We start from the raw sequence: 25,440 nt of genomic DNA, 5'->3' as shown, positions 1-25,440 counted from the left end.
TTTCTCCTCCTGTTATACCTTTCAAACCTTTCTACTCTCAGTTTCTCCTCCTGTTACACCTTTCAAACCTTTCTACTCTCAGTTTCTCCTCTCGTTTATCCTTTCAAACCTTTTCTACTCTCAGTTTTCCCCCTTTGTACACCTTTCAAACCTTTCTACTCTCAGTTTCTCCCTCCGTATACCTTTCAAACCTTTCTACTCTAGTTTCTCCCCCTGTATACCTTTCAAACCTTTGTTTTACCTTCAAAACCTTCTCTCCGACCTTTCAAAACCTTTCTACTCTCAGTTTTCTCCTGTTACCAAACCTTTCACTATTTACATTTTCACCTTTCTACTCTCGTTTCTCCTCCTGTTACACCTTCCAAACCTTTCTACTCTCACTATTTTCAAAAGTTTCTCCCCTGTTACTTTCAAACTTTACTCTCAGTTTCTCCTCCTGTTAACCTTTCAAACCTTTCACTCTCGTTTCTCCTCCTGTTTTATACCTTTCAAACCTTTCTAGCTCAGTTCTCAAATGCCTGTTATACATTTCAACCTTTCTACTACTCAGTTTCTCCTCCTGCTATAACCTTTCAAACCTTTCTCTACTCTCAGTTTTCTCCCCACCCCCTGTTATACATTTCAAACCTTTCTACTCTCAGTTTCTCCTCCTGTTATACCTTCCAAACCTTTCTACTCTCAGTTTCTCCTCCTGTTACACCTTTCAAACCTTTCTACTCTCAGTTTCTCCTCCTGTTACACCTTCCAAACCTTTCTACTCTCAGTTTCTCCTCCTGTTACACCTTTCAAACCTTTTTGCTCTCAGTTTATTCTCCTGTTACATCTTTCAAACCTTTCTACTCTCAGTTTGTCATCCTGTCACGCATTTCAAACCTTTCTACTCTGTTTGTCATCTTGTTACACCTTTCAAACCTTTTTACTCTCATTTTCTTCTCCTGTTACACCTTTCAAACATTTCAACTCTCAATTTCTCCTCCTGTTACACCTTTCAAACCTTTCTTACTCTCAGTTTCTCTTCGTGTTACACCTCTCAAACCTTTCTACTCTCAATTTGTCCTGCTGTTACACCTTTCAAACCTTTTTCAAACTTCCCTTTCAGCTCTGTATAACCTCAAGGGCCAGAGGTCCCATCCATCTCTTGACCTTTAGCCTGAATTTTTGCATTCATTTTTAAGTCCCGCGGTTAACGTCATTGGACAAATAGGGAATGAGGGGAGGAGGGGGAGGGGGGGGGAGGGATGTGGAGGGAGGAAGGGGGAGGGAGAGGAGTGAATGGTGGTAATGATGGTTTCCGTGTGTCAAAGACTTTGTAAAGTTTGCTCGGATCCATATGGTGCGGGAGCGGTTGTCTACTTTCATAGCCTGGAGGTCCTCTGGATTAGCGGAGTGTGAAGGATACTATGCTGTGTGTGCATAGGTTTTACGATCGCTGTGTGTGTGTGTGTGTAAATACACAAACACAGATCATACAGAGAGAGAGAGAGAGAGAGAGAGAGAGAGATTGGCAGGCTGAGAGATTACGCCCAGGAAAGAGAATCATTGTCTGTCGTTGCTGTAAACATAAATTTGGAAATGTCTCGCCTGCCAGTCTTTTCTTCTTCTTCTTCTCCTTCTCTTTCTTCTTCTTCCTCTTCGTCTTCTTCTCCTTCTTCTTCTTCTCCTTCTTCTCCTCCTGATTTATGAATGCGCCAAACTAGAACGGATGGTCGCAGTAATTGTCGGTCTGCAAGTCAACCGTTGTATAATACTTGCATGAGGACGAATTCCACTTCCCAGCGACAGTTGCCGCCTTAAACTGTGGTCTAATTTTTCTATTCTTTTTTGTTTTTGTTTTTTGTTTTTTGAGTGGGGTTGTCTTGGTGAGTTGGGGTTGGGTTGGGTTGGGATTTGTTTGGGCCTCCTTTTGGGGTTGGAAGGGTAGAAATAGGGGTAGATTTGTAATGGGGTACATTTGCAATGGTTAGTCCAAGCCTCCGAGTATATATATATATATATATATATATATATATAATATATCTATATATATATATAGATATATAGTATATTATATATATATATATATCATTCCTATTAGATCGTGCCTGTTGAATAACATTGTTTACTGTTTTAGGTTTTTTTTTCTTGTAAAGGTTTTTGTTAAATATTTCTGAATGAATTCGAGCGAAAATTGTGGTTAATGTTATGACAGCAAGCATAGAACAGACTGCAGAAGTTTCAACCTTACCACAGATCTTCTGTCTTGAGAATCACTTTTACAATTCATCAATGTGTTTTCGTCATTCATATATTTATCTGTTTACTTGGTCATTCGTTCATTTATCTCTCTCTCTCTCTCTCTCTCTCTCTCTCTCTCTCTCTCTCTCTCTCTTCTCTCTCTCTCTCTCTCTCTCTCTCTCTTTTCTGATAACTTATCTCTTCTTTCTGTATTTCCTGTTGCCGTCTGTGATTTCTTTCAAATGAACACCATCATATACTTTTGAAGCTTAAAATTTCATGTCAGGGGCCCCTTTGGTGGTCTTGTTCCATATGAATAGGTTTCCTCTTCTTATTAATAATAATAATAATAATAATAATAATAATAATAATAATAATATTATTATTATTTATTATTATTATTATATTATTATTTATTATTATTTTATTATTATTATTATTATTATTATTGATTTTATTCTAGCAAACTTACCCATCTACGATGGATGATAAAATACGGGTGCAGAAATGAAAAATTTATATGAACTATTCGTTCAGCAATATTAAAATAAGGGCGATTACACGAATAGTCTCTCTCTCTCTCTCTCTCTCTCTCTCTCTCTCTCTCTCTCTCTCTCTCTCTCGTAATGTAATTCAAGGGACGATCACTGAATGCAGAGAAATTCTTATTCATTGTTGTTTCCCCTCTTTTAATGATATTCTCTCTCTCTCTCTCTCTCTCTCTCTCTCTCTCTCTCTCTCTCTCTCTCTCTTAAAGAAAGTGAAGAGACGATCAATGAACGTAAAGAAGTTCGTATTCATTATTGTTTACCCTCTTTTAATGATTCTCTCTCTCTCTCTCTCTCTCTCTCTCTATGTAAGTCAAGTAACGAAGACGGTGATGGGATTATTGGATTACTTAGCTCTCAAATCACAAATTATCTCCTCTCTCTTTCTCTCTCTCATTTTTCGATAGCAAGATAAAATTATAAAATTGTAGTGCATTAATGTCATTAAATGGCTCTCTCTCTCTCTCTCTCTCTCTCTCTCTCTCTCTCTCTCTCTCTCTCTTGTCGGTGACTTTCATTTAACGGAAACAGGGATCTGATTGGTTCGTTTCTTTGTCAATTACTTTGCACGGTGATACGAATAATAAAGTATCTTTCTTTTCATTATGTTACTGCAAAGACGCAACTTGTATGTCATTGCGTTATGGCTACTGATAAATGCTCTTATGATCCTGTGTCTTCCAAAAAAGAGTAGAAAGTAGGAACTTGTCAGTTTCCTTTTTATTATATCCATTGGCAGGATCGAAATTCCGAAGCAACATTATCGGGCAGTACTTCTTCAACATTATTTTGTGCACTGGCAGTCCCGATGGATTTAAGTTATTCAAAAAACCTTGCGGATATTGATGATAATTTTCATCTTCTATTGTGTCCGAGCTGAAATATTCGCGACTTTCTCCGGGGAAGTTGTACAGAAATTATGTATGAAAAATCGTAAAGTAACTAAGTCTACGGGAATAACCAGCCTCGTTTCACGGCCAGAAACAGCTCCGTTTCAGGGAATCCCTACTTACCCCCACCCCCTACAAAGGAGGGGGTTAGGTTGGATGAAACCCCATTACAATCCATCTTAAGGGGTCCCCACCTTAACCCTGCCAAGTTTCATGCCCATCTGACCAGCCGTTTGGCCGTGATTGAATGACAGACAGACAGACAGCCATTACGCCCATTATAGTATGATTATTATTATTATACAGAAGAGGAAACCTATTATTATTATTATACACAAACAGTTATGAGATTGTCTAGTGACTCCTTTTTTTAGCTCCAACGAAATTGAGTTTCACGAAAGTAGCTAAAAATGTAGCCATGTTCTGTTTGAAATCAATAATTTTTTCATGTATATGTAGACATTCGTACCACATGCATACATACACACATGCACATATATATACGTTTATAATTATATATAAAATGTCTGGGCAGTTATTTAAACCAATACAAATCCACTGTGGTTTGTTCAAATTTTTATTCTTGCAAATCTATATAATATGAAAAAATAAATATTATACAGATTTGCAAGAATGAAAATTTAAAAATAAAGAAAAACTCTTCGGATTTGGACAGCGACAGAGCTGCCAACACTAATTTATTTTTTCATTTAGATTTTCTCGTATGAAAAACATTATTTTTCTGGTTTTTAAATATATTTAAGTGGATACAATGTAGAGCCATGCAGATTTTAACCTTGGTTGGAGGTAAGTGGTGAACCAAGCATTCTCTAATCTTCCACAGGAACTCTGTTCGCGTGTTAAATACAGAGCTGTGTCATAATACTTATATATATTATATATATATATATATATATATAATATATATATATATATATATATATATAGATAGGGATAGGGGTTCACTCTCTTTCATCTGACTTTTCTCAGCTCTCCACTGACAGTTGTTTCATAGGGCAAATGCAAAAGGTTTTAAACCTCCTGTTACGCCTTTCAAACCTTTCTACTCTCATTTTTCTCCTCCTGTTTCACCTTTCAAACCTTTTTATTATCTGTTTCTCCTGTTTGTCACCTTTCAAACCTTTCTATTCTCTGTTTCTCCTCCTGTTACACCTTTCAAAACCATTTTAGTCTCATTTTCTCCTCCTATTACACCTTTCAAACCTTTTTATTATCTGTTTCCCCTATTACACCTTTTTACTCATTTTCTTTTGTGTGTATATATATATATATATATATATATATATATATATATATATATATATATATATTAATTGGATATTGGGTCAGGGTCGGCCCCGTTTGCTAAGGTCCTGAAAAACACCTGGAATCAATCGTACCTTTATTGATTGGGCGAATTCGCCTCCTGGTGGCTCCCTCCGATCATCCTACCCCCTCCTCCTCCTCCTCCTTTTCCTTTCTTGCTTTTATCTTTCTTACCTGTCGTCTCTCTGGCTTTTCTCTCTCTCTCTCTCGGTGTCTCTCGTCTCTCTCTCTCTCTCTACCTTTTGTGCTTCCTGCCTCTCTTTCTCTCTCTCTCTCACTTCATTACAGTTTTCTCTCCTACATTTCCTCTTCATTTCCATCTGGGACAAATAACATTTCTTGCCGATCTCGTGGCTCCCCACTGCCTTATTTATTGCTCTTGACTGCGTTATTTATTGCTCATAGCTGCCTTATTTATTACTTTCCATTTTGCTTATTTATTGCTTTACTGACTTATTTATTGCTCTCCACTGCCTTATTTATTGCTTTACTGACTTACTTATTGCTCTCCACTGCCTTATTTATTGCTTTACTGACTTACTTATTGCTCTCCACTGCCTTATTTATTTCTTTACTGACTTACTTATTGCTCTCCACTGCCTTATTTATTGCTCGCCACTGCCTTATTTATTTCTTTACTGACTTATTTATTGCTATCCATTGCCTTGTTTATTTCTCTCCACTGCCTTATTTATTGCTTCCACTGCCTTGTTTATTTCTCTCCACTGCCTTATTTATTGTCCTTTTTTCCACTTGCCCTTCTTTTAATTGCCCTTCTTTCCATTACGACGTCTTCCATTGCTTTACTGCCTTATTCATTGCTCTCGACTGCCTTTTTATTATTGCTCTCCACTGCCTTTTTTCTATTGTTCTCCACTGCCGTATTTATTGCTCTCGACTACCTTATTTATTGCTCTCCACTGACTTATTTATTGCTCTCCGCTGCCGTATTTATTTCTGTCGACTGCCTTATTTATTGCTCTCCACTGTCTTTTTTATCGCTCTCCACTGCCTTATTTATTGATTCCCACTGCCTTATTTATTGCTTTGCTGACTTATTTATTGCTCTCGACAGCCTTATTTATTACTCTCTATTACCTTATTTATTGCTCTCCACTGCCTTACAGAGAGAGAGAAAGAGAGAGAGAGAGAGAGTATCGTACAAAAAAAAAAAATGATTTAAAATGCCTTCAAGAATAACACAGATCTTGAGAAGATAGAAATGGAACAAGAAGAAAGGAATAAAGTGAGAGAGAGAGAGAGAGAGAGAGAGAGAGAGAAGAGAGAGAGAGAGAGAAACGTCCTTGCAGGTGAGGAGATCGATATAAGCGAACGCAGTTGCCAGGCGCACGATGACTCTCGAGGAAAAAAAAATGTCGTAATCGTTCTTCGTCGTCGACCATATGCTTCTTCATTTTACGAGACGAAACGACTGCGACACCCATTAAATACTCGGTCTCGGGAACCCAGAGATCGTAACTGGCATTGCTTTCGGAAGATGTGCGTCTGTCGGTCGGTTTAAATTAATCTAGGCCCGTTTTTAAACGTATGTCGCAAGCTCGATTAGTGACAGTTATCGTACATCAGATCAGGCTGAACCGCTGTCAGATAGATGGACATTTGTATGCCTATTGCTTTTGTTTTTAGGCATATGCTGTCGAAATAATACATAAACGTCATCTTTAAGGTATTATTTCAACTGTTTTAATGAATAATTAAAACGGTTAAAATAAGTATTGGCATCAGCCACCAGTTGCTATGTATACACTTTGAACCTTAGACTCATAAACGTTCGCCAAGACGAATATATGACATATGCCAGAACATATGCATCTAAAAATGCAGTAATTTACATAAACCAGCTTACTCGTATACATATGCAAGATTTCCCCCCTCCCGCATAAGTTGTAAACATTATATACATAACTTAGCGTGAAGTGGTCTTCGTAATTAGTACTCATTGCATGACAGTACTACTCATACTTATACTTATACTACAACAATTACAAAAAAACACAAATGAAACAGATACATATATTTTCAGTTGTAAGTGGAAACAAGATAATCGAACAGAAACATAGCCTCTAAATTCAGTATGCCAAATAAATTGAAATGTGCTAAAATCTATGGTCAAATAGAGCGCTGTTTCACAAACGAAAATTAAAATAAATACGCTACATTTTATTAGAAATAATTGTTCTGTATGGTTTAACATGCACATTATATATTTTCTACATTTCCAATCTCACAAATAAATCACAAATACCATGTCCTAAGATTCCTCTATCTCTAACTCAATGCAAAACACCTTTTCCAGACCTTTTTAGGCTCTTCCATAGACCTTTTCTACCCCCTGACAACAACTACAATAAAGTAAATTGTAGACTTACTCCCCGAGCAAGGGAAAACAAAATGACCTATATACAGGCACTGTATATCTACAGTTAAACGTGCTGTTGATGTATAAAGTCTCCCAGAGATGATGCACACATGTTTGGAGCCTTGTGGAGCTGTGACTCTGCTCGTAATAAGTCTGATTAGTCTCTGGATAACATCGTCATCACTTAATTTTGGAGTTTGAGGAAATATTGATCGCCAAGGAGAGAGGAGTTGCTTTCTCATCTTGACATGAAAATAGACCTGACCTTGAATCCTTTTTTGACCTGAAAATAGACTTATCCTTGGGTCATTGTTTCACATGAAAATAGACCTAACTCTTGGTCATTGTTTCACATGAAAATAGACCTAGCTCTAGGTCATTGATTCACATGAAAATAGACCTAACTCTAGGCCATTAACTCACATGAAAATAGACCTAACTATAGGTCATTGTTTCACATGAAAATAGACCTAACTATAGGTCATTGATTCACATGAAAATAGACCTAACTCTAGGTTATTGTTTCACATGAAAATAGACCAACTCTAGGTCATTGATTCACATGAAAATAGACCTAACTCTAGGTCACTGTTTCACATGAAAATAGACCTAACTCTAGGTCATTGATTCACATAAAGATAGACCTAACTCTATGTCATTGTTTCACATGAAAATAGACCTAACTCTAGGTCATTGATTCACATAAAAATAGACCTAACTCTAGGTCATTGTTTCACATGAAAATATACCTAACTCTAGGTCACTGATTCACATGAAAATAGACCTAACTCTAGGTCATTGATTCACATGACAATAGACCTAAAGTTAGGTCACTGATTCACATGAAAATAGACTTAAAAGTTAGGTCACCGTTTTGATGAAAATAGACCTAAAGTTAGGTCTCTGATTCACATGAAAATAGACCTAAAGTTAGGTCACTGTTTTAATGAAAATAGACTTACCCTTAGGTCACTGTTTTAATGTAAATAGAACTACCCTTTGGTCACTGTTTTAATGAAAATAGGCCTACCCTTAAGTCGTCGTTTTACAAGGAACCTGGCTTTTGGCAAGATTGATAAATCATAAGTTACTGTTTTCTGCTAAATTTTGAGAAAATATTTTAAAAGAATAATTTTAATTTTTAAGATTGTTTATCCCACTGCCATGATATATTCATTATCTGGGGAACTGTTGCTTTGTCTTGTAAACTACTGTAGAGAATCCTAATTATTATTATTATTGTTAAAAAGGATGGCAGAATTAAGCGAGTTGATTTTATAAGTTGTTTTTTCTATTTTCCTTACAATTCGCTTCTCAGGCTCAGCGATGTTTCTGAGTAACTGGCCAATATTCATATTGGGAATTTTCAAAAATTGTAAATGCTGAAGGAATCTTTTATTAGAACAGGATATCAGGTCCAGGTCAAGCAGGGGTCGTCGTCAGTGCCGGTATTATTCCGTAAGCGTAGTTCAGTTCGGGCCAGGGTCGTCTTTGGATTAAGGGCTGGTGTTGGTGCTAGTATAGCTGGTATTACGTGACGTTCATCCCCAGGCACACCACTGTGGCGCTCGCACAAGAGAATCCCCGAGACCTTCGAGGCGAGATCCACGGCTTCGCCCAAGACCGGCCCGACCAATGAGAATGCAACTCTAGGTCCGTGCCGCTATAAATACCGTTCCGCAAACTTTCTTGCTACAGTTTCTTCAATCGACTCGTCCGAAGATGACCTACGAGAAGGTCGAAACGTCACGTAATACCAGCTATACCAGCACCAACACCAGCCCTTAATCCAAAGACGACCCTGGCCCGAACTGAACTACGCTTACGGAATAATACCGGCACTGACGACGACCCCTGCTTGACCTGGACCTGATATCCTGTTCTAATAAAAGATTCCTTCAGCATTTACAATTTTTGAAAATTCCCAATATGAATATTGGCCAGTTACTCAGAAACATCGCTGAGCCTGAGAAGCGAATTGTAAGGAAAATAGAAAAAACAATATATAAAATCAACTCGCTTAATTCTGCCATCCTTTTTAACAGTATTTGCCTAAAAAGAGGGTCTTCTACCAAATATTATTTTATTATTATTATTAGTTCTTATTATTAGTATATTATTATTATTATTATTATATTCTTATTTATTATTTAGGAGATGAAGACCCCTATTCATATGGAGCAAGCCCACCACAGGTACACATTGCCTCTAAGTTCAAGGCTCAAGAGAATATATTCATTTGGAAGAAGCAGTTCTTAGAAAAAAAATCAATAAAAATGGAATACACAACGCCTTACAGAAGTTTGTAATTTACTTCACTTCACAGATGATTAATTTTTCTAGCTGTTTCGTAACTAGTAGACTCTCGGAGAAGAATCTCGTCATCTCACAGTGATTACTTGAGAACTGGCTTTCTTTGGAGCTTTGGAATTTTCAGGGTCCGTTTTGAATCTTTGATTTCTGTTTATTTTTGGTTTGTGAATGTCTGTAGGTTGTTGTTTTTTGGAAGACTTTACGACGCCAAAAGTGAGAGACTCTTACGGCGCCAAAAGTCAGATTATTTACAGCGCCAAAAGTGAGACTATTTATGGTACCAAAAGTGAGACTATCTACGGCGCCAAAAGTGAGAGACTTTTTACGGCGCCAAAAGAAGCAGTTCTTAGAAAAAAAATCAATAAAAATGGAATACACAACGCCTTACAGAAGTTTGTAATTTACTTCACTTCACAGATGATTAATTTTTCTAGCTGTTTCGTAACTAGTAGACTCTCGGAGAAGAATCTCGTCATCTCACAGTGATTACTTGAGAACTGGCTTTCTTTGGAGCTTTGGAATTTTCAGGGTCCGTTTTGAATCTTTGATTTCTGTTTATTTTTGGTTTGTGAATGTCTGTAGGTTGTTGTTTTTTGGAAGACTTTACGACGCCAAAAGTGAGAGACTCTTACAGCGCCAAAAGTCAGATTATTTACAGCGCCAAAAGTGAGACTATTTATGGTACCAAAAGTGAGACTATCTACGGCGCCAAAAGTGAGAGACTTTTTACGGCGCCAAAAGTGAGACTATTTATGGCGCCAAAAGTGAGATTCTTTACGGCGCCAAAAGTGAGATTATTTACAGCCCTAAAAGTGAGACTGTTTACGGCGCCAAAAACGAAACTATCTACGGCGCCAAAAGTGAGATTATTTTCGGCGCCAAAAGTGAGATTTTTAACGGCGCCAAAAGTGAGACTATCTACGGTGCCGAAAGTAATTAGAGGAATAAACAACTTAAAATATAAAAAAAGTATTTCACATTAAACGTAGGAATAGTGGTTCATATATTGCACGCGAAGAGCGGTTACACACACAAACAATTCCACACATCACACAAACAGTTACATGCAAGTCACAAACAATTTCAGATATAGAAAAAGATATTCACTGTGTATATCAGTCTAGTGGTTTATACACGCAGACTCGTAACAAACACTTACACTTAACACATACATACACACACTTACTTACACACACAAACGTTTGCTATCGGTCACAAACAATTTCAGTTATCAAAGAAGATATTCACTCTGTAGTACATGGGTCTAGTGGTTTATACGCACATACACAACACATACGGACGTAAAAGTTTCTCTCTCTCTCTCTCTCTCTCTCTCTCTCTCTCTCTCTCTCTCTCTCTCTCTTTCTGTCCATTACTTAAATCAATACCATATATTTTTTGCCTGTGAAGTGAAAAGGTAAACAGCGCACCGTCCAAATGGAAGTATTGTTATTACATTTATTTTTTGCAATTTTTAACTTTTCCCTGTGGTTGTTTTATTGTTTATTTGTTTAACCTTTTGCGTCCTTTTTTTTTTTATTTTATTCTATAATTTAATTTATCATTTGTCGTCTGCTCCCAAAACGGATGAAGGTTAACAAGATTAAAAGTTAGTCTATACGTGTTTTCATTTTAAATTATAGACCTATAATCAGTGCTCTCGTAGTGTTCGGTTATGGTGGTACTATCTCTCTGTCTCTCTCTTCGGCGTCAGTATTCCTTGAATAGTTTTATGGTACTATCGCTGTTAACTCTCTCTCTCTCTCTCTCTCTCTCTCTCTCTCTCTCTCTCTCTCTCTCTCTAACAGCGTAGGAGACTTAAAATTGCACCCGAAATTAGACCGATGTAATTTTTGTTAAAAGTTCGACATGGAAGAAGACACGTTTAGATGTCTGCAACTACATGTTCCGACAGCTCGTCTTTAGTTTTCTGTAAAATAAAACGATTTTGCCGGTTTTGTCTGTCCGTTAGCACTTTTTCTGTCCGCCCTCGGATCTTACAAACTCCTGAGACTAAAGGGCTGCAAAGTGGTACGTTGATCATCCATCCTCCAGTCACCAAACGTACCAAATTGCAGCCCTCTAGCCTCAGTGGTTTTGATCTTACTTTAGGTTAAAGTTAGCGTTAATCGTGCGTCTGGCAGCGATAGAGACCGAGCCGCCAACGGTTCGTCGCTAAAATTGTAATTCATACGCGAGTTCAATGGCGTTTATTTAAATGGCAGTTGAGAATAAGATGCGGACAGCGATGATCAAAAGCATTGCCGGCGTGAGTAGATCCTTTTGTGGCGCCGTGACATCAATCGGTGCATTTGTGTATTTTGGTGTATATAAATAGTAGCTTCCTGGATGTATTTAGAATTGCAGTTCTTTCCATTTACTTACTATAAAACGTTCCAGTTAAGCAACGTCATAAATACGTTGACAGATTGTCGCAAATAAGTTGAATACATGTCAGCGACATGTTCGTTATTTTTGACCGGTGGTTCGTATACGGTTATCCAAGCATTTGCCTGAAATTTGTTACCTGCTTACAAGTTGATGACTCGTATCCAACATATTCGTGAGATGTGGGGGATAAGTTGGCGACGTGTGTTGGTGACGCATCTTAAAAGAATATTGATACACTCTTAAGAATATCTTGGCAACAAACGATATATTTTTCCATTTATCATTTTTTGAAGGCACCAATCAAAGTCTGTTGACGTAGTGGCCAATATCTTTATAACGTTGCAAACCTAGGAAACATTATAGAAAAGTAAGTAAGATTTAATATTTTAAAATAAAATAAACACAATATCTTAATACAGAATGTTACAAACGTAGGAAATATTATACAAAAACAAGTCAAATTTAATATTTAAAAATATAGTAAACACAATATTTTAATATGGGATATTAGAAACGTAGAAAAATAAGTCAGATTTAATATTTAAAAATAAGATAAACACAATATAAAAAATGTTACAAACGCAGGAAACATTATAGAAAAATAAGTCAGATTTAAATATATATATATCTATATATATATATATATATATATATATATATATATATATAATATATATAAACACCAGGTTTACCCAGATGTATTCGTAACCCCGAAGAAACTATCTCACGAAAAATAAAAAATGCAAAAAATAAAAAAGTACAAAAACCGAAAAGAATTATTCCTGACGATGATGAGATTGAACTCTTGAGTTCTGCAGACAACGTGACATATCCGATTCCTGGGAGCTTAATGAGACTTTTTTTGACGTCACAGAAAACAAGGTCAAGAATGGCGACGAAGACGACTGAGGAGCAACTTGGGGGAATATATATTATATACGGTCGTGCGTTCTGCTTATTCGCCTCCTTCAGAGTCAAGAGGAGAGATATCTAATTACCCTCCCCCCCCCACCCCCCCCCACAGACGCTTGGGAGAGAAGAGAGAGGGGCGCTTATAACATCAAGTGTTTTAGTCATGGATAAATCACTTCTCTATATGTGTTTGTGTGTGTGTGTGAGAGAGAGAGAGAGAGAGAGAGAGAGAGAGAGAGAGAGAGAGGGCCTTTCCTTGCCTTGCATATCTCATAGAAACTACAGTTTATACCAACAATTTCGTTCGTATATATATTTCAAATACCTATCGCATTCTTCACATTAATTGCAGTTCAGTATTCTATGTAATATTCCTCTGACCTGCATAAGTGGCTGTATACTCCATTTTTGCTTTTGCATTTTATGTAATTTCTCAATTACAGATATTTTTGTATCTTCTTTTTGACTGTTACTTTCAACTTTTCTTAGATTTGGAGACGGGGTTGAAATTAAATATTATTAATATCATGTATTATGAGTCATTTAGTATCTTTTGTCGACTACGCTGGCAGTTTTGTATAATACATTCAATTTGACAAATACCACTTTTTTTTAACATGAATAATCCCCCAATTGGCGTTTTTAATAGCCAATATGAATACAGAAGAAATGTCAGTAATAAGAAGAATAGAGAAAATGTGTACAAAATAAACGCTGATGAAATAGCCATTATATTTTCAAATAAAACCTGTATTAATGAAGGTCCTCTTCCAGTAAATGATGATAATAATAATGATAATAATAATAATAATAATAATGATAATAATAATAATAATAATAATTATAATAATAATAATAATAATTTCATTGAAATGGCTACAAAAAGAGTAATCTTTAATACAGAAACTCTATAATGATATATACTTTCAAAACACTCGCATGACGTTATACGCTCCGAATAAACGTAACGATTAAAAGCACCTAGCTATTTTTTAAAAGATCACTTACCCTACCCGGGCGATAATTTATCACGCTCAAGCTCGCTCGAGTGCTCCAGCGCGCCTGCGCGCTCAATTCAGGGCTAGTCAGTGGAACTCGATGTTTCGATCATCAACAAGGTCGACGTATTTTCGTGGATATGCCGAAGGTCTGACTCGGCGTCGACTTAAGCCTTGTTTCCCGGTGCTGTCTACTTGGCAGATAAGATGGACTACGAGAGAGAGAGAGAGAGAGAGAGAGAGAGAGAGAGAGAGAGAGAGAGAGAGAGAACTAGAAAGCGCTTGGACATGTTATGGAAACTTTTGGTTGATAACCAAATACGGGAGACGGCGACTGAGATGGTAAATGAGATATTGCACCTCCTCTCTCTCTCTCTCTCTCTCTCTCTCTCTCTCTCTCTCTCTCTCTCTCTCAAACTGGTTTTTCCTTCCTGGTGTGCAAGTGGAACGCGAAATGGTTGTTTTTGGTTTGCCTTAGAACAGATGTTTTTGGTTTGTGTGTCTCAACAAAGCCAGATGTTTTGGTTTCATGGAATTCTTTGACAAAGGGATATAGATTGGTTTGTGGGCTTTGTAAGGCAGATATTTTAGGTTTGGCAAGTTTCAGCAAAGCCAAATGGTTTTGTTTTGGGGGACATTCTTAGATAAAGAAAGAAGGTTACGTTTTTGGGTCACCTTAGACAAATAGTTTGGTTTGTGAATTCCAACACTGCTAGTGGTTTTGTTTGTGGGATTTTTTTAGACAAAGGCTAAAGGTTTGTTTGTGGTTCACCTTAGACAGGTAGTTTGATTTGTGGGCCTCAAAACAGCCAACTTATTTTGTTTGTGGGGGTTTCTTAGGCAAAGAGAAAAGGTTTTGTTTGTGTGTTTACTTAGATAGGTTATTTGGTTTGTGGGTTTACTTAGATAGGTTATTTGGTTTGTGGGTTTCAACAAAACTAAGTGAATTGTTTGTGGAATTTTCCTAGACAAAGAGAAAAGGCTTTGTTTGTGGGTCACCTTAGACAAATAGTTTGGTTTCTGGCTTCCAACAATGCCAGTGGTTTTGTTTGTGGGACTTTCTTAGACAGAGAGAAACGGTTTGGTTCGTGGGTCACCTTTGACAATTACTTTGGTTTGTGGGTTTCAACAAAGCCTAATGATTTTGTTTAAAGAAATTCTTAGGTAAAGGGAAGTGTATTAGTTTGTGGGCTGCCTCAAACAAGTACATAAGCTTTTCTTTGTGGGTTACGTGATACGGGTAGATTAGTTTGTGGGTTTCAACAAAGCCAAATGCTTTTGTGAAGTTTCTTAGACAAAGAGAAAAGACATTGTTTGTGGGTCACCTTAGAGAGGTAGCTTGATTTGCAGGTTTCAACAAAGATAAATTGTTTTGTTTTTATATGATTTCTTAGAAAAAGAGCAGCAGCTTCGTTTGTCGGGTTCCTTAGACGAAAGGTTTCTTTAGTTTGGTTTCTTTCTAAGGTTCAAACAAAGCCACGAAGATGCGCTGCTGCTGGCCATCATTAGACAAACCCCTTTCTTTGTGTTGTAGAAACCCCACAAACAAATCCACTCATTGTTGAAACTCACAAACCAAACTACCTGTCTAAGAACGTCCATAAAGAGATGAGGTTGTTTGTGAATTTTCTTAGACAGGAAGTTTGATTTGTGGGTTACAATAAAGCTAATTGGTTTTGTTTGTGGGGGGTTTCTAAGACACAAAGCAGAGACCCCCATAAACATAAGCGTTTGGTTTTATTTTTTTAGGTTTCTTGAGACAAGTAAATTAGCATTTTGGTTTCAACAGAGCCAGATGGGCTGATTGTGAGTTTGTTTGTGGGACGTCCTTGCTAGCAAAGGTTTGTTTTTGCTCTCCCAAATTCATCAGTTGTGATTGATAAAGGTTTTTTGGGGATGAATATTCATTAAACTACAAAGGCATCATTTTCCCACTTATATTCTTAAATTACTTGAAAAGAAATGGCCAACCTTCTGGTACCTGTTGCTTGAGGTGAATTTGACAAATCACCTGAATTTTTCTCAAGTTATTAAGATGTAATTTAGTCTGTGTCATGACAAATTATCATTATTTTTGTGACTACTTGACGAATCATCCAGATCTGCTATACCTTTGAGTATTTCCTGTGTGTAAAAGTAAAGTATGCTTTATTGAACCTAGCTTACCCTTTTGTATTGACAAGCTGATCCAAAAAAGAGTAAAGAATTTGAGAAGTTAAGAGGGCATTGTGGCTGTTACATTTACATATAATATATATATATATATACATATATATATATATATATATATATCTATATATATATATATATATATATATATATATATATCCTGCAGGAAATTCTTGCCTCAACAAGTGGTCCTCTGTAGGGGGCATGAGCCGACAGCGAGCCTCACACACGGTACACTGTAGGCATTATACTGTCCAACCACTCAACTTCCTCTTTTTCCCTGTCTGAAGCTGAGTGCCTGAAATTGCCATTGTGCTTGGTACTGTGGCATAATTTTCGTAAAAATCATAACCATTGGTGCTCTTGCTTGGGAATTTACATCAGCTTTTCCTGCCTGTCTCCCTAACAACTCATTACTACCCTGAAACAATTCTACAAGTATTTTAATAATTCAGTGACATTTTTGTCAATTTATTTATTAAGTTGTTGATTTAGTTTTCCGTTTCTAATACCTGATCTCTTCTTTTTGTATATCCTATAACCCTCTGTTACTTCTTTCAAATGAACACCATAATAATCTCTGGAAGCTTCAGAATTTCAAGTCAGTGGCCCCTTTGGTGGTGGGCTTGTTTCCATATGAGTAGGTTTCATCCTCTGAATAATAATAATAATAATAATAATAATAATAATAATAATAATAATAATAATAATAATATCCTATCCCAAATTCGTCAGCTCTCTCCCAGAGCAGCATCAGAGTCAGCTCTTGTCAAGAAAACTTAGCAACCACTGTTCTGACCAGTTGTAGGTCGCCCGTTGGGCCATCCTCCGCCGTTACTAAGACCCTCCTCCTCTTGACCTTCAAGCTATGCTCCGCCCCTTCAATACGGAAGCTCCGCCCACTGACCCCACCTGTCTCCGCCCACCCAAGTGGTCCCCCAGCCCCGCCCACGCTTGCAACTTTCCAGATATAAAAAGGTCTGTCTGCGACAGTCGAGCATCAACTGGTGATATTCCATTCCCTCAGAGAGCAACGGTAAGTGAGACAGACATGATACGGGATTTAACAGTGTGACAGTGACTTTGGTAACGTCCTGACTTGGTGATGTGACGACGCGACGTGACGGAACATCTGCTTTCTTAGCCAAGTGAGAGAGACAGAGAGAGAGAGAGAGATGTGCTGGCTACGAGGTGAAAAAAAAAAGTGTAGTGCTATTTCTTGAATAGTGACTCAAAGCGGTTTTTTGACAGTTTTTTGGGATGGAGTGAGTTTGACGCATTTATTCATTAGAAGTGATCTTGTTTTAAGGAAAATTGACTGTTAATTCTCTCTCTCTCTCTCTCTCTCTCTCTCTCTCTCTCTCTCTCTCCTCTCTCTCTCTCACATAATATAAAGCCTTTAACCAGAAGTGATTTTGTTTGAATAAAAATAGATTGTATCTCTCTCTCTCTCTCTCTCTCTCTCTCTCTCTCTCTCTCTCTCTCAAATATAAAGCATTCAACTAGAAGTGATTTTGTATTAATAAAATTCGACTGTAATTCTCTCTCTTCCTCCTCTCCTCTCTCTCTCTCTCCTTCTCTCTCTCTCTCGATCTCTCTCTCTCTCTCTCTCCAAAAAAAAAAAAAAAATAAAATAAAATAAAACATTTAACCAGAAGTGATTTTGTTTGAAGAAAAATAGATTATAACTCTCTCTCTCTCTCTCTCTCTCTCTCCTCTCTCTCTCTCAGATAGCGATTACCTCCTTCAGCAAGTTGGGGGTTGGGGGAGGACTGGGTCGTTACCTAGGACTAATATTGCCTGGAGGTCATCATATGATATTGACAGTCTTTTGTTTATGTTTTGACGGTCAAAGGGGGTGGGTGGGGGGGGGGGTCACTATCCACGAAAGATCCGAAATTCTCGTCTCCAATGTCGTTAGACGAGTAATTGTTTACCTGTTCAAACTGAATTGCCTGAGATCATAACTAGTTCATCTTTGCCATTTTTAGGATGTCAGCGAAATTCATTGCAACCTCAAAGAGTTTCTGACGTTAAATTACGTTAAATTGAAGTCTCTAAGTCATTTTCGCTTACTCGGGGAGTAAGCCTCACAAACTAGTACTTTGTTGTTGTTGTTGTTGTTGTTGGGGGGGTGGGGTAGGAAAGCCTAAAAAGGCCTGAAAAAGGTGTTTCTCTTTGAGTCAAAGATAATGGAATTTTAGGATATGATATTTGTGATTTTTTTATTAGAATGCAAATGTCAACAATAAATAATGTGGTTATTTCTAATAAAATGTAGCGCATTTATTTTGTTTTTCGTTGGTAAGACAACGCTCTACTTGGCTGTAGATTTTAGCACGCGGCCCGAGTAAGCTGGAAGTCGGAACATGCCTTGTTCTCTTAACTTATCTGCAGGATATTTGAGATTAATTTATGAGAATGAAAATGTCAACAATAAATAATATGATTATTTTTAATAAAATGTAATGTATTTATTTTGATTTTCGATGGTGAAAAACAATGCTCTTATTTGGCCGTAGATTTTAGCATGCGCCCCGAGTAAGCTGGAGGTCTGGCACGCCTAGTTCTATTATCATATTAAAAAATTAAGTGTTTTCGGTAATTTGTAGGTTATTTTAATTGACGGCGATTGGCAAATGCCGAATAATGAGGCTGAGGGCAACAATTTGGCCAGAAGAGGAAATTACTGGGAAAATGGGCGCACCAGATGACGTCATCGATCAGCTGCTTTAGACGAAGGGTGGGAAAATACCGTAGCCATAATAGCAGTTGTGTTTGTTTATGTGTGTGTGTGTGGATATTATTCATTGCCTCTCCCCACAGAAATCAGCCAATGACCAAGTGGTTAAAATACTCTGTTAGGTAATAAGTTAAAAGTCCATAATGATGTATATGAGACGGTATTTTTAAAATAAAATTTTTTTTAAAAAACAGGGAGCTTTTGACTGTTTGCACAAAAGTCCTCTTCAGCCCTCCCTGGTTTTTAGTATATATTTTGTATTGTGTATTTGGAAAAATACAGCCTCATATACATCATAGTGGCTTTTAACTCCTTATCTCAGGTCACTGCATAGTTTTACACCACAGGTACTCTGGTCAGGCGCCCAAGGAGAGACGGACAATATTTTCGGAAACATCAGCTGTTTTTGACAGATAATGACAGTTGGTGTTTGAAAGGACTCTAAAGGAAGCCTGTGTGTTTGGAAGGATTTGATTGAATAATTATATGTGGGAAAGAATTTCATTATTTTTTTACTTGGATATATACATATATATATATGTTATATATATATATATATATATATATATATAATATATATATAGTATATATATACATATATATATATATATATAGTATATATATATATATATATATATGTATATATATATATATATATATATATATATTATATATATATATTTGTGATTGGCAATCATACGAAGTTCAAGATATGCTATCTAGAATTTTAAGTTAATGGCGCTTTTGAATTATGAATTAGAATTTGATTAATGAATATACATTTTTTTAAGTTATATAGTACAGTTTCTTAGTTAGGTGATCAGTATTTATCTCGTGTATACTTACAAAAGTCCGAATAATAATATATTAGTGTATATATATATATATATATATATATATATATATATATATAATATATATATATATATATATATATATATAATTTCATATCGAAAACAGCGTGGTAACTGGAAACAAAGTGGTCCTAGGTCTGATAGAATTAAAAAAATAATAAAAATTAATAATTTCGTTTCTCACAAGAAAAGCTTTTTGTTAAATGCCGCCGCGCTGCTGATAATGTGGAGGTAAGAGCAGATAACACTGAAGAGAGAGATCGACAACTTGGTACGGAGAGAGAGAGAGAGAGAGAGAGAGAGAGAGAGAGAGAGAGAGAGAGAGAGAGAGGAGAAGAAGAAGAAATACATGGGTTAAAAATCATTTATTTATAATGTATTACATACATAAACTCGTGTGGGACGAAACTAATAGCAACTTTGGAAGTCAAAAATCATTTATTATTATTTTTCAAAGTTTCTGTAATTCTATCAAGCGCTACAGTGCTTTTTCAAAGAACGCTTGGATCTCGCCTCTTAATAAATATTTAAGTATTTAAATATTTAAAGGGACCTTTGATGCTTAATTGCTTGAAAAATAAAAATAACATTATAAATAGAAAAATGATTTTTTTTAACGCGGTTTTCCTCTTTGATCAATTGATAGACACTGGATCGTTCGGCTATATTGCCGGTAGGTCTGGAAAGGTTGGAAATGATCTCTCTCTCTCTCTCTCTCTCTCTCTCTCTCTCTCACACAATGTACCATGTTTTTCTCTTTTTCTCTTAGTACAAAGTTATCGATCATTTCTCTCTCTCTCTCTCTCTCTCTCTCTCTCTCTCTCTCTCTCTCTTCTCTCCAACGTGTTACGAAACGCAAACTAGTCATTAGGGGGAAAAAGTGAATGTCTTTTGTTTATGTAACGTCCAATTCTTCTTTCTTTTTCTTCTTCTCGAACCGTATATAGCACAGTACATCTCAACCAGTCACCGTGAGTCAGGGATATATGTACTGTGTAATTACCGTGTCTCAGCCCCAAAGGGCTTATGAGAGAGAGAGAGAGAGAAGAGAGAGAGAGAGATTTATACCACTTGAGACATTACCTAGTACCTACCGTATAGTCATTATTACTTACTTAATGATAAGGTTCTTTGCGGCGTCCCTCAGGCCTCTGACTGCGACCCATTCGATTTCTTTCAGTTTATCTCGTAATTTCGTTATTCCTTTCCTCGCAACTTAACTTTTCTCAAACCTCTCATCGTGCAATTGCGAAAGTGTTCTCTCTCTCTCTCTCTCTCTCTCTCTCTCTCTCTCTCTCTCTCTCTCTCTCTCTCTCTCTCCTTTCAGACCATTTTGAACTCTCAGTTTTTCTTTCAGTTAAATTCTGTGAATACAGAGGTATATACTTGATAGATTAATTGGTGGTATTGTTCTGTGTTTTTTCTGTTTTCCTGTATGGTGCGATCTAGTATTAAAATCTAGGTGTAGACTCACACAAGTACATACACACACTCACACACAAACGTGTGTGTAAGTAACAGAATAGATGTTTTCTTTGATAGATTATGAAAATATATTAATTCCGAGGTAGAGCGAATTGGATATTAAAGAACATTTGTAGCTCGAGTTATAATATATATATATATATATATATATATATATATATTATATATATATATAAGACAAAAACGCACCTCTCTTGTTATATTACCACCAGAAATCGCAAACAGATAATATAAACAAATCATCCACATTGGTCACATAATTCAGATAACACGACGCGGAGATAACAACCTAAAGACCTCGATAACAGGAAAAGGCTGACTCTTTCTTCTCTGTGTTATCAGTGTCCATCAGATAATTGGTGTACCTTACTTTTGTGGAGGACTGTACTTATATAGTACACCATTCGTGACGTCACTATGATAAGCGGAGAGAAACAGCATTTTTTTTTAGTTTTCTGTAAAAGAAAATTATCGTGCTGGCTTTGTCTGTCCGTCCACACTTTATATTTTTTGTCCGCTCTCTCTCTCTCTCTCTCTCTCTCTCTCTCTCTCTCTCTCTCTCTCTCTGTCCATCCTCAGGTATAAAAAAACTACAGAGGCTAGTGGGCTGCAAATTGGCATGTTGATCGTCCACCCTCCCTTCATCAAACATACCAAATTGCAACCCTCTAGCCTCAAGGCTTTTTATTATATTTTAGGTTAAAGTTAGCAACGAATCGTGCGTATGGCAGCATTTTTGACGCTTTTTTTTTTACTTTTTTACTTAATGCGTCAAGTGCTGGTATAGTTGTCGTATTTTTGCCAAAAAAAATAGAAACCCAACTCGAATTAATTCGTGGTGGTTTGCTGTACAGAATCAGATCTCTCTCTCTCTCTCTCTCTCTCCTCTCCTTCTCTCTCCTCTCTCTCATCCATCTCCTTTCCTGACCACCAAAACACGTGCAAAAGCCACTCGACAGCTATCAAGCAATTGCCCTCTATTGCCATCTTCATTCGGGCGCATTACGTATGTAGGCGACAATGACAGCTCCTAGTCTATCTACATAGTCGTGGTGGTGGAGAGGGACTCCCGGGTTTGTTTATTTCTTCTTCTTCTTCTTTGTGAGATTTCGTAGGAACTTGGAACCAAAAAGGGTCGAAAACCAAAGACAATTCTAATTACGTCTTGCTCATAGTTGTTCCTCTCTCTCTCTCTCTCTCTCTCTCTCAGTGCCAAGTTGCCTGGGTTTGTTTACTTCTTCTTCTACTTTGCGAGAATTCGTAGGAACTTGGGACCAGAAAGCGTCGAAAACCCAAGAAAATTCTAATTACGTCTCGCTAATAGTCCTCTCTGTCTCTCTCAATACCAATTTGTCCATTATCTCTCTCTCTCTCTCTCTCTCTCTCTCTCTCTCTCTCTCTCATGTCCTAGTTTCAAACGAACATGATGATGAATCCTTTGCAGATGATGCCGACGTCTTCCACACCGCGCGTAGGACTCCTCCTGCTAGTCTTCGTGACCGCCGTGGGCGTGTCCACGGGGCAGTACCCCCGCCCAACGCCCACCTACGGCGCGCCCAAACCCTGCTACCCCTCTACCGTCACCGAGTACGACACGGTGACTGAGACGAGCACAGTCGTGGAGACTTCCTACACGACCGTCGAGGAAGAAGTGGTCACGAACGCTACGGAGTATACGACGGTGACGGAGACGGAGGTAGAGACGTTGAACGTCACGATCAACGCGACCGTCGTGGAGACAGAGGTCGTGCAGGTAAGGAGGTTTTCTAGGTTACAGGTGGGACGAAACCCCCCGCCCCCCCCCCCTCTCGAAATAAATATAATTATCTATATATATATTACTATATACGTCTATATATATTTTATATAATCTACATATATATATATGCATGTATATGTGTATATACCAAACTTGTTATGTATATATGTATATAAAACAGTATCATTAGCAAATATTACTTGATCTTATCACCAATTCATCGAGCCATTTATTTAGTCTGTCGAAAAACTGTAAACTCCTTGAAGCCATGTTTATTCCCATATATACAGTAAGATAATACCCTTACACATAGTATACCTATACACCCTTCTGAGCCTTACACTGTAGTACACAGACTCCTCTCCGCCCTTCCGCAGATCAACACCACAGACGTCGTGACCGTTAACGAAACGGTAGTGGTGACGAACACCTCGACTGCGACGGTGGAAAACACCGTAACGGTCACAGAGATCAAAATCCAGGAGATCGAGGTGACGAAGTGCCCCTCGACATACCCAAGGCCCACCCCCTCCTACCACGCCCCTGCCCCGTCCTACCACACCGCCCCGCCTCCAGGGCCTTACAACCTTCCCACGGCCAGCGTCCAGAGCAGCTTCGGCGCCTTCAAGGGCTACGGGGGTTTCAAAGGATTCGACTTCAAAGGATACGACCCCTTCCAGTAGTGCTGCAGCGTCCTCGACTTTTTTGGGGAGTGGGCGGGGTTGAGGGGGAGGTAGGGGGCTTAGTAAGGCACTCCATTAAGTAACAAAGACCTATTATGGCCTGAACTTAAATATTACATAGACTTTTTGATAAGTAAGGAAATCCCGTTAAGTAACAAAGACCTGTGCTTGAATATTTTTCCAGGTCGCTCCTAACTTTATACACTGACCTGTACGCACTTAACACTTAACGTTTTTCAATTTAGGATATATATATATATATATATTATATATATATATATATATATATATATATATATTATATATATATATATATATATATATATATAGTATATATATATATATATCTATATAGTTTACTAACGTATGACCTATAAAGTGGTAGGACACACATAGACCCAGAAAGTAAAATTGGTTTCATGTCATAGGCCTATAGATTAAAATTGGTTTCTTGTCATAGGCCTAGATTGTAAAAATGGGTTCTTGTTATAGGCCCAGAGATTAAAAGTGGTTTCTTGTTATAGGCCTAGATTATAAAATTGGTTTCATGCCATAGGCCTAGGTTGTAAAAATGGGTTCTTGTCTATTCCCTAGTCTTTCATCTACTTCTGTGAGCAGTTCAGCACTCAACATCATGTAGGATATTAAGATTATATATATTTTTGATAAGACAAACACTTCATTTAGGTAGAATCTTTAGACGTCCAACATACGCCTAGGAAATTACCAAGGAGAGCAGAGCATCTCTGTAGGAGTAAATTTGAAATTAACATTGATTTCTGTAGTATTGTAGATTAATTTAGGACCATAGACCCCTATTTCTTCCAGAATTGTGCTCTGGATTTATCTTTCAGTGCCCCTAGACTCAGTTATTTAAACATTATTATTACTAACAGGACTTTAGAATAGGAATTACAACCCTTCTTTGCTCAAGCGTTGGACAGTAGGATATTCATAGACATTCATAGACATTTATGGACATTTATAGACATGTAAAGACATTTATAGGTTGTAGGAATTGAGTAGAAGGTTCATATAAGGAATAAATTGATACGATGTCCCATTGTGTGCTACTTCTGTTAAATTTAGAAACGTACTGAGGAATTTTGTAATGCTACAAGTGACAGAAAAGTATATATATTTTTTTCGTCTGATGTCAAATGTATTTTTTAAAAATATATCCAAGAAATCTGGTACTTTTGTAAAAATAAATGTTACAAAAACAGAGATTCCGTGGTTTTTTCTTTTGTTCTGTATGAGTCTAGAGCAGGGATTCTTCTTAAACCTTCTGGTGACTCCAGAGCCCCAATAAATTGCCCAATGTCGTTCCATACCCCCCTTGTTTAAGCCCACATAGTCCTAATTGTTGACAATATAATTTGATATACTTCGTTTCAATACATACTTCAAGTACGGATAGCTAGGAATAGAACATACAAGAATATCAAAAGCAATTATAGTTTTAAATAATTATTTGTTTACAAAATGCACCCATGTATTGGCACGTTAAAATCAGATATATACATCTATCAGACATCAAGTTCCATAACCCCCAAAGAGGTATGGTTACCCCCCGTCAAGAACCCCTGGTTTAGATACTAGAGAGCCTCCGGTGTTTCGGTCATATTGATTGGAACCGTTGCATTCCAGCTAAGTTTTGCGTATGCATGCTTGACTTAGACCCATGCGATGAAAAGGGAGCATTTTATATTCTAAAACCACTCTTAAAAACCACAAAGGTAGCGTCTATAGGTGACTGTTTACCCCACTGTAAT

The 25,440-nt window shown here is 37.2% G+C and overlaps 1 protein-coding gene across 2 annotated transcripts in view; it reads left to right on the top strand.

Moving 5' to 3' along the window:
* Positions 1–23,918, top strand: part of LOC135195989 (mucin-2-like) — a 72,444-nt gene extending 48,526 nt beyond the window's left edge. Inside the window, exons 1-3 of one of the 2 annotated variants that reach the window (XM_064222489.1) lie at positions 16,956–17,177; positions 22,668–22,976; positions 23,360–23,918. In XM_064222489.1, the coding sequence (XP_064078559.1) occupies positions 17,010–17,177; positions 22,668–22,976; positions 23,360–23,665 (783 nt within the window). In that variant the 5' untranslated portion in view covers positions 16,956–17,009 and the 3' untranslated portion in view covers positions 23,666–23,918. Of the gene's footprint in view, positions 1–16,955; positions 17,178–22,667; positions 22,977–23,359 lie in introns of those variants that run through there. The other variant, XM_064222490.1, reaches the window with a different exon arrangement.
* Positions 23,919–25,440: the final 1,522 nt, after the last annotated feature.

This window comes from Macrobrachium nipponense, chromosome 17, assembly GCF_015104395.2.
Source record: "Macrobrachium nipponense isolate FS-2020 chromosome 17, ASM1510439v2, whole genome shotgun sequence".
Lineage (NCBI taxonomy): Eukaryota > Metazoa > Arthropoda > Malacostraca > Decapoda > Palaemonidae > Macrobrachium > Macrobrachium nipponense.
This window is presented reverse-complemented; position numbering and strand designations above follow the sequence as displayed.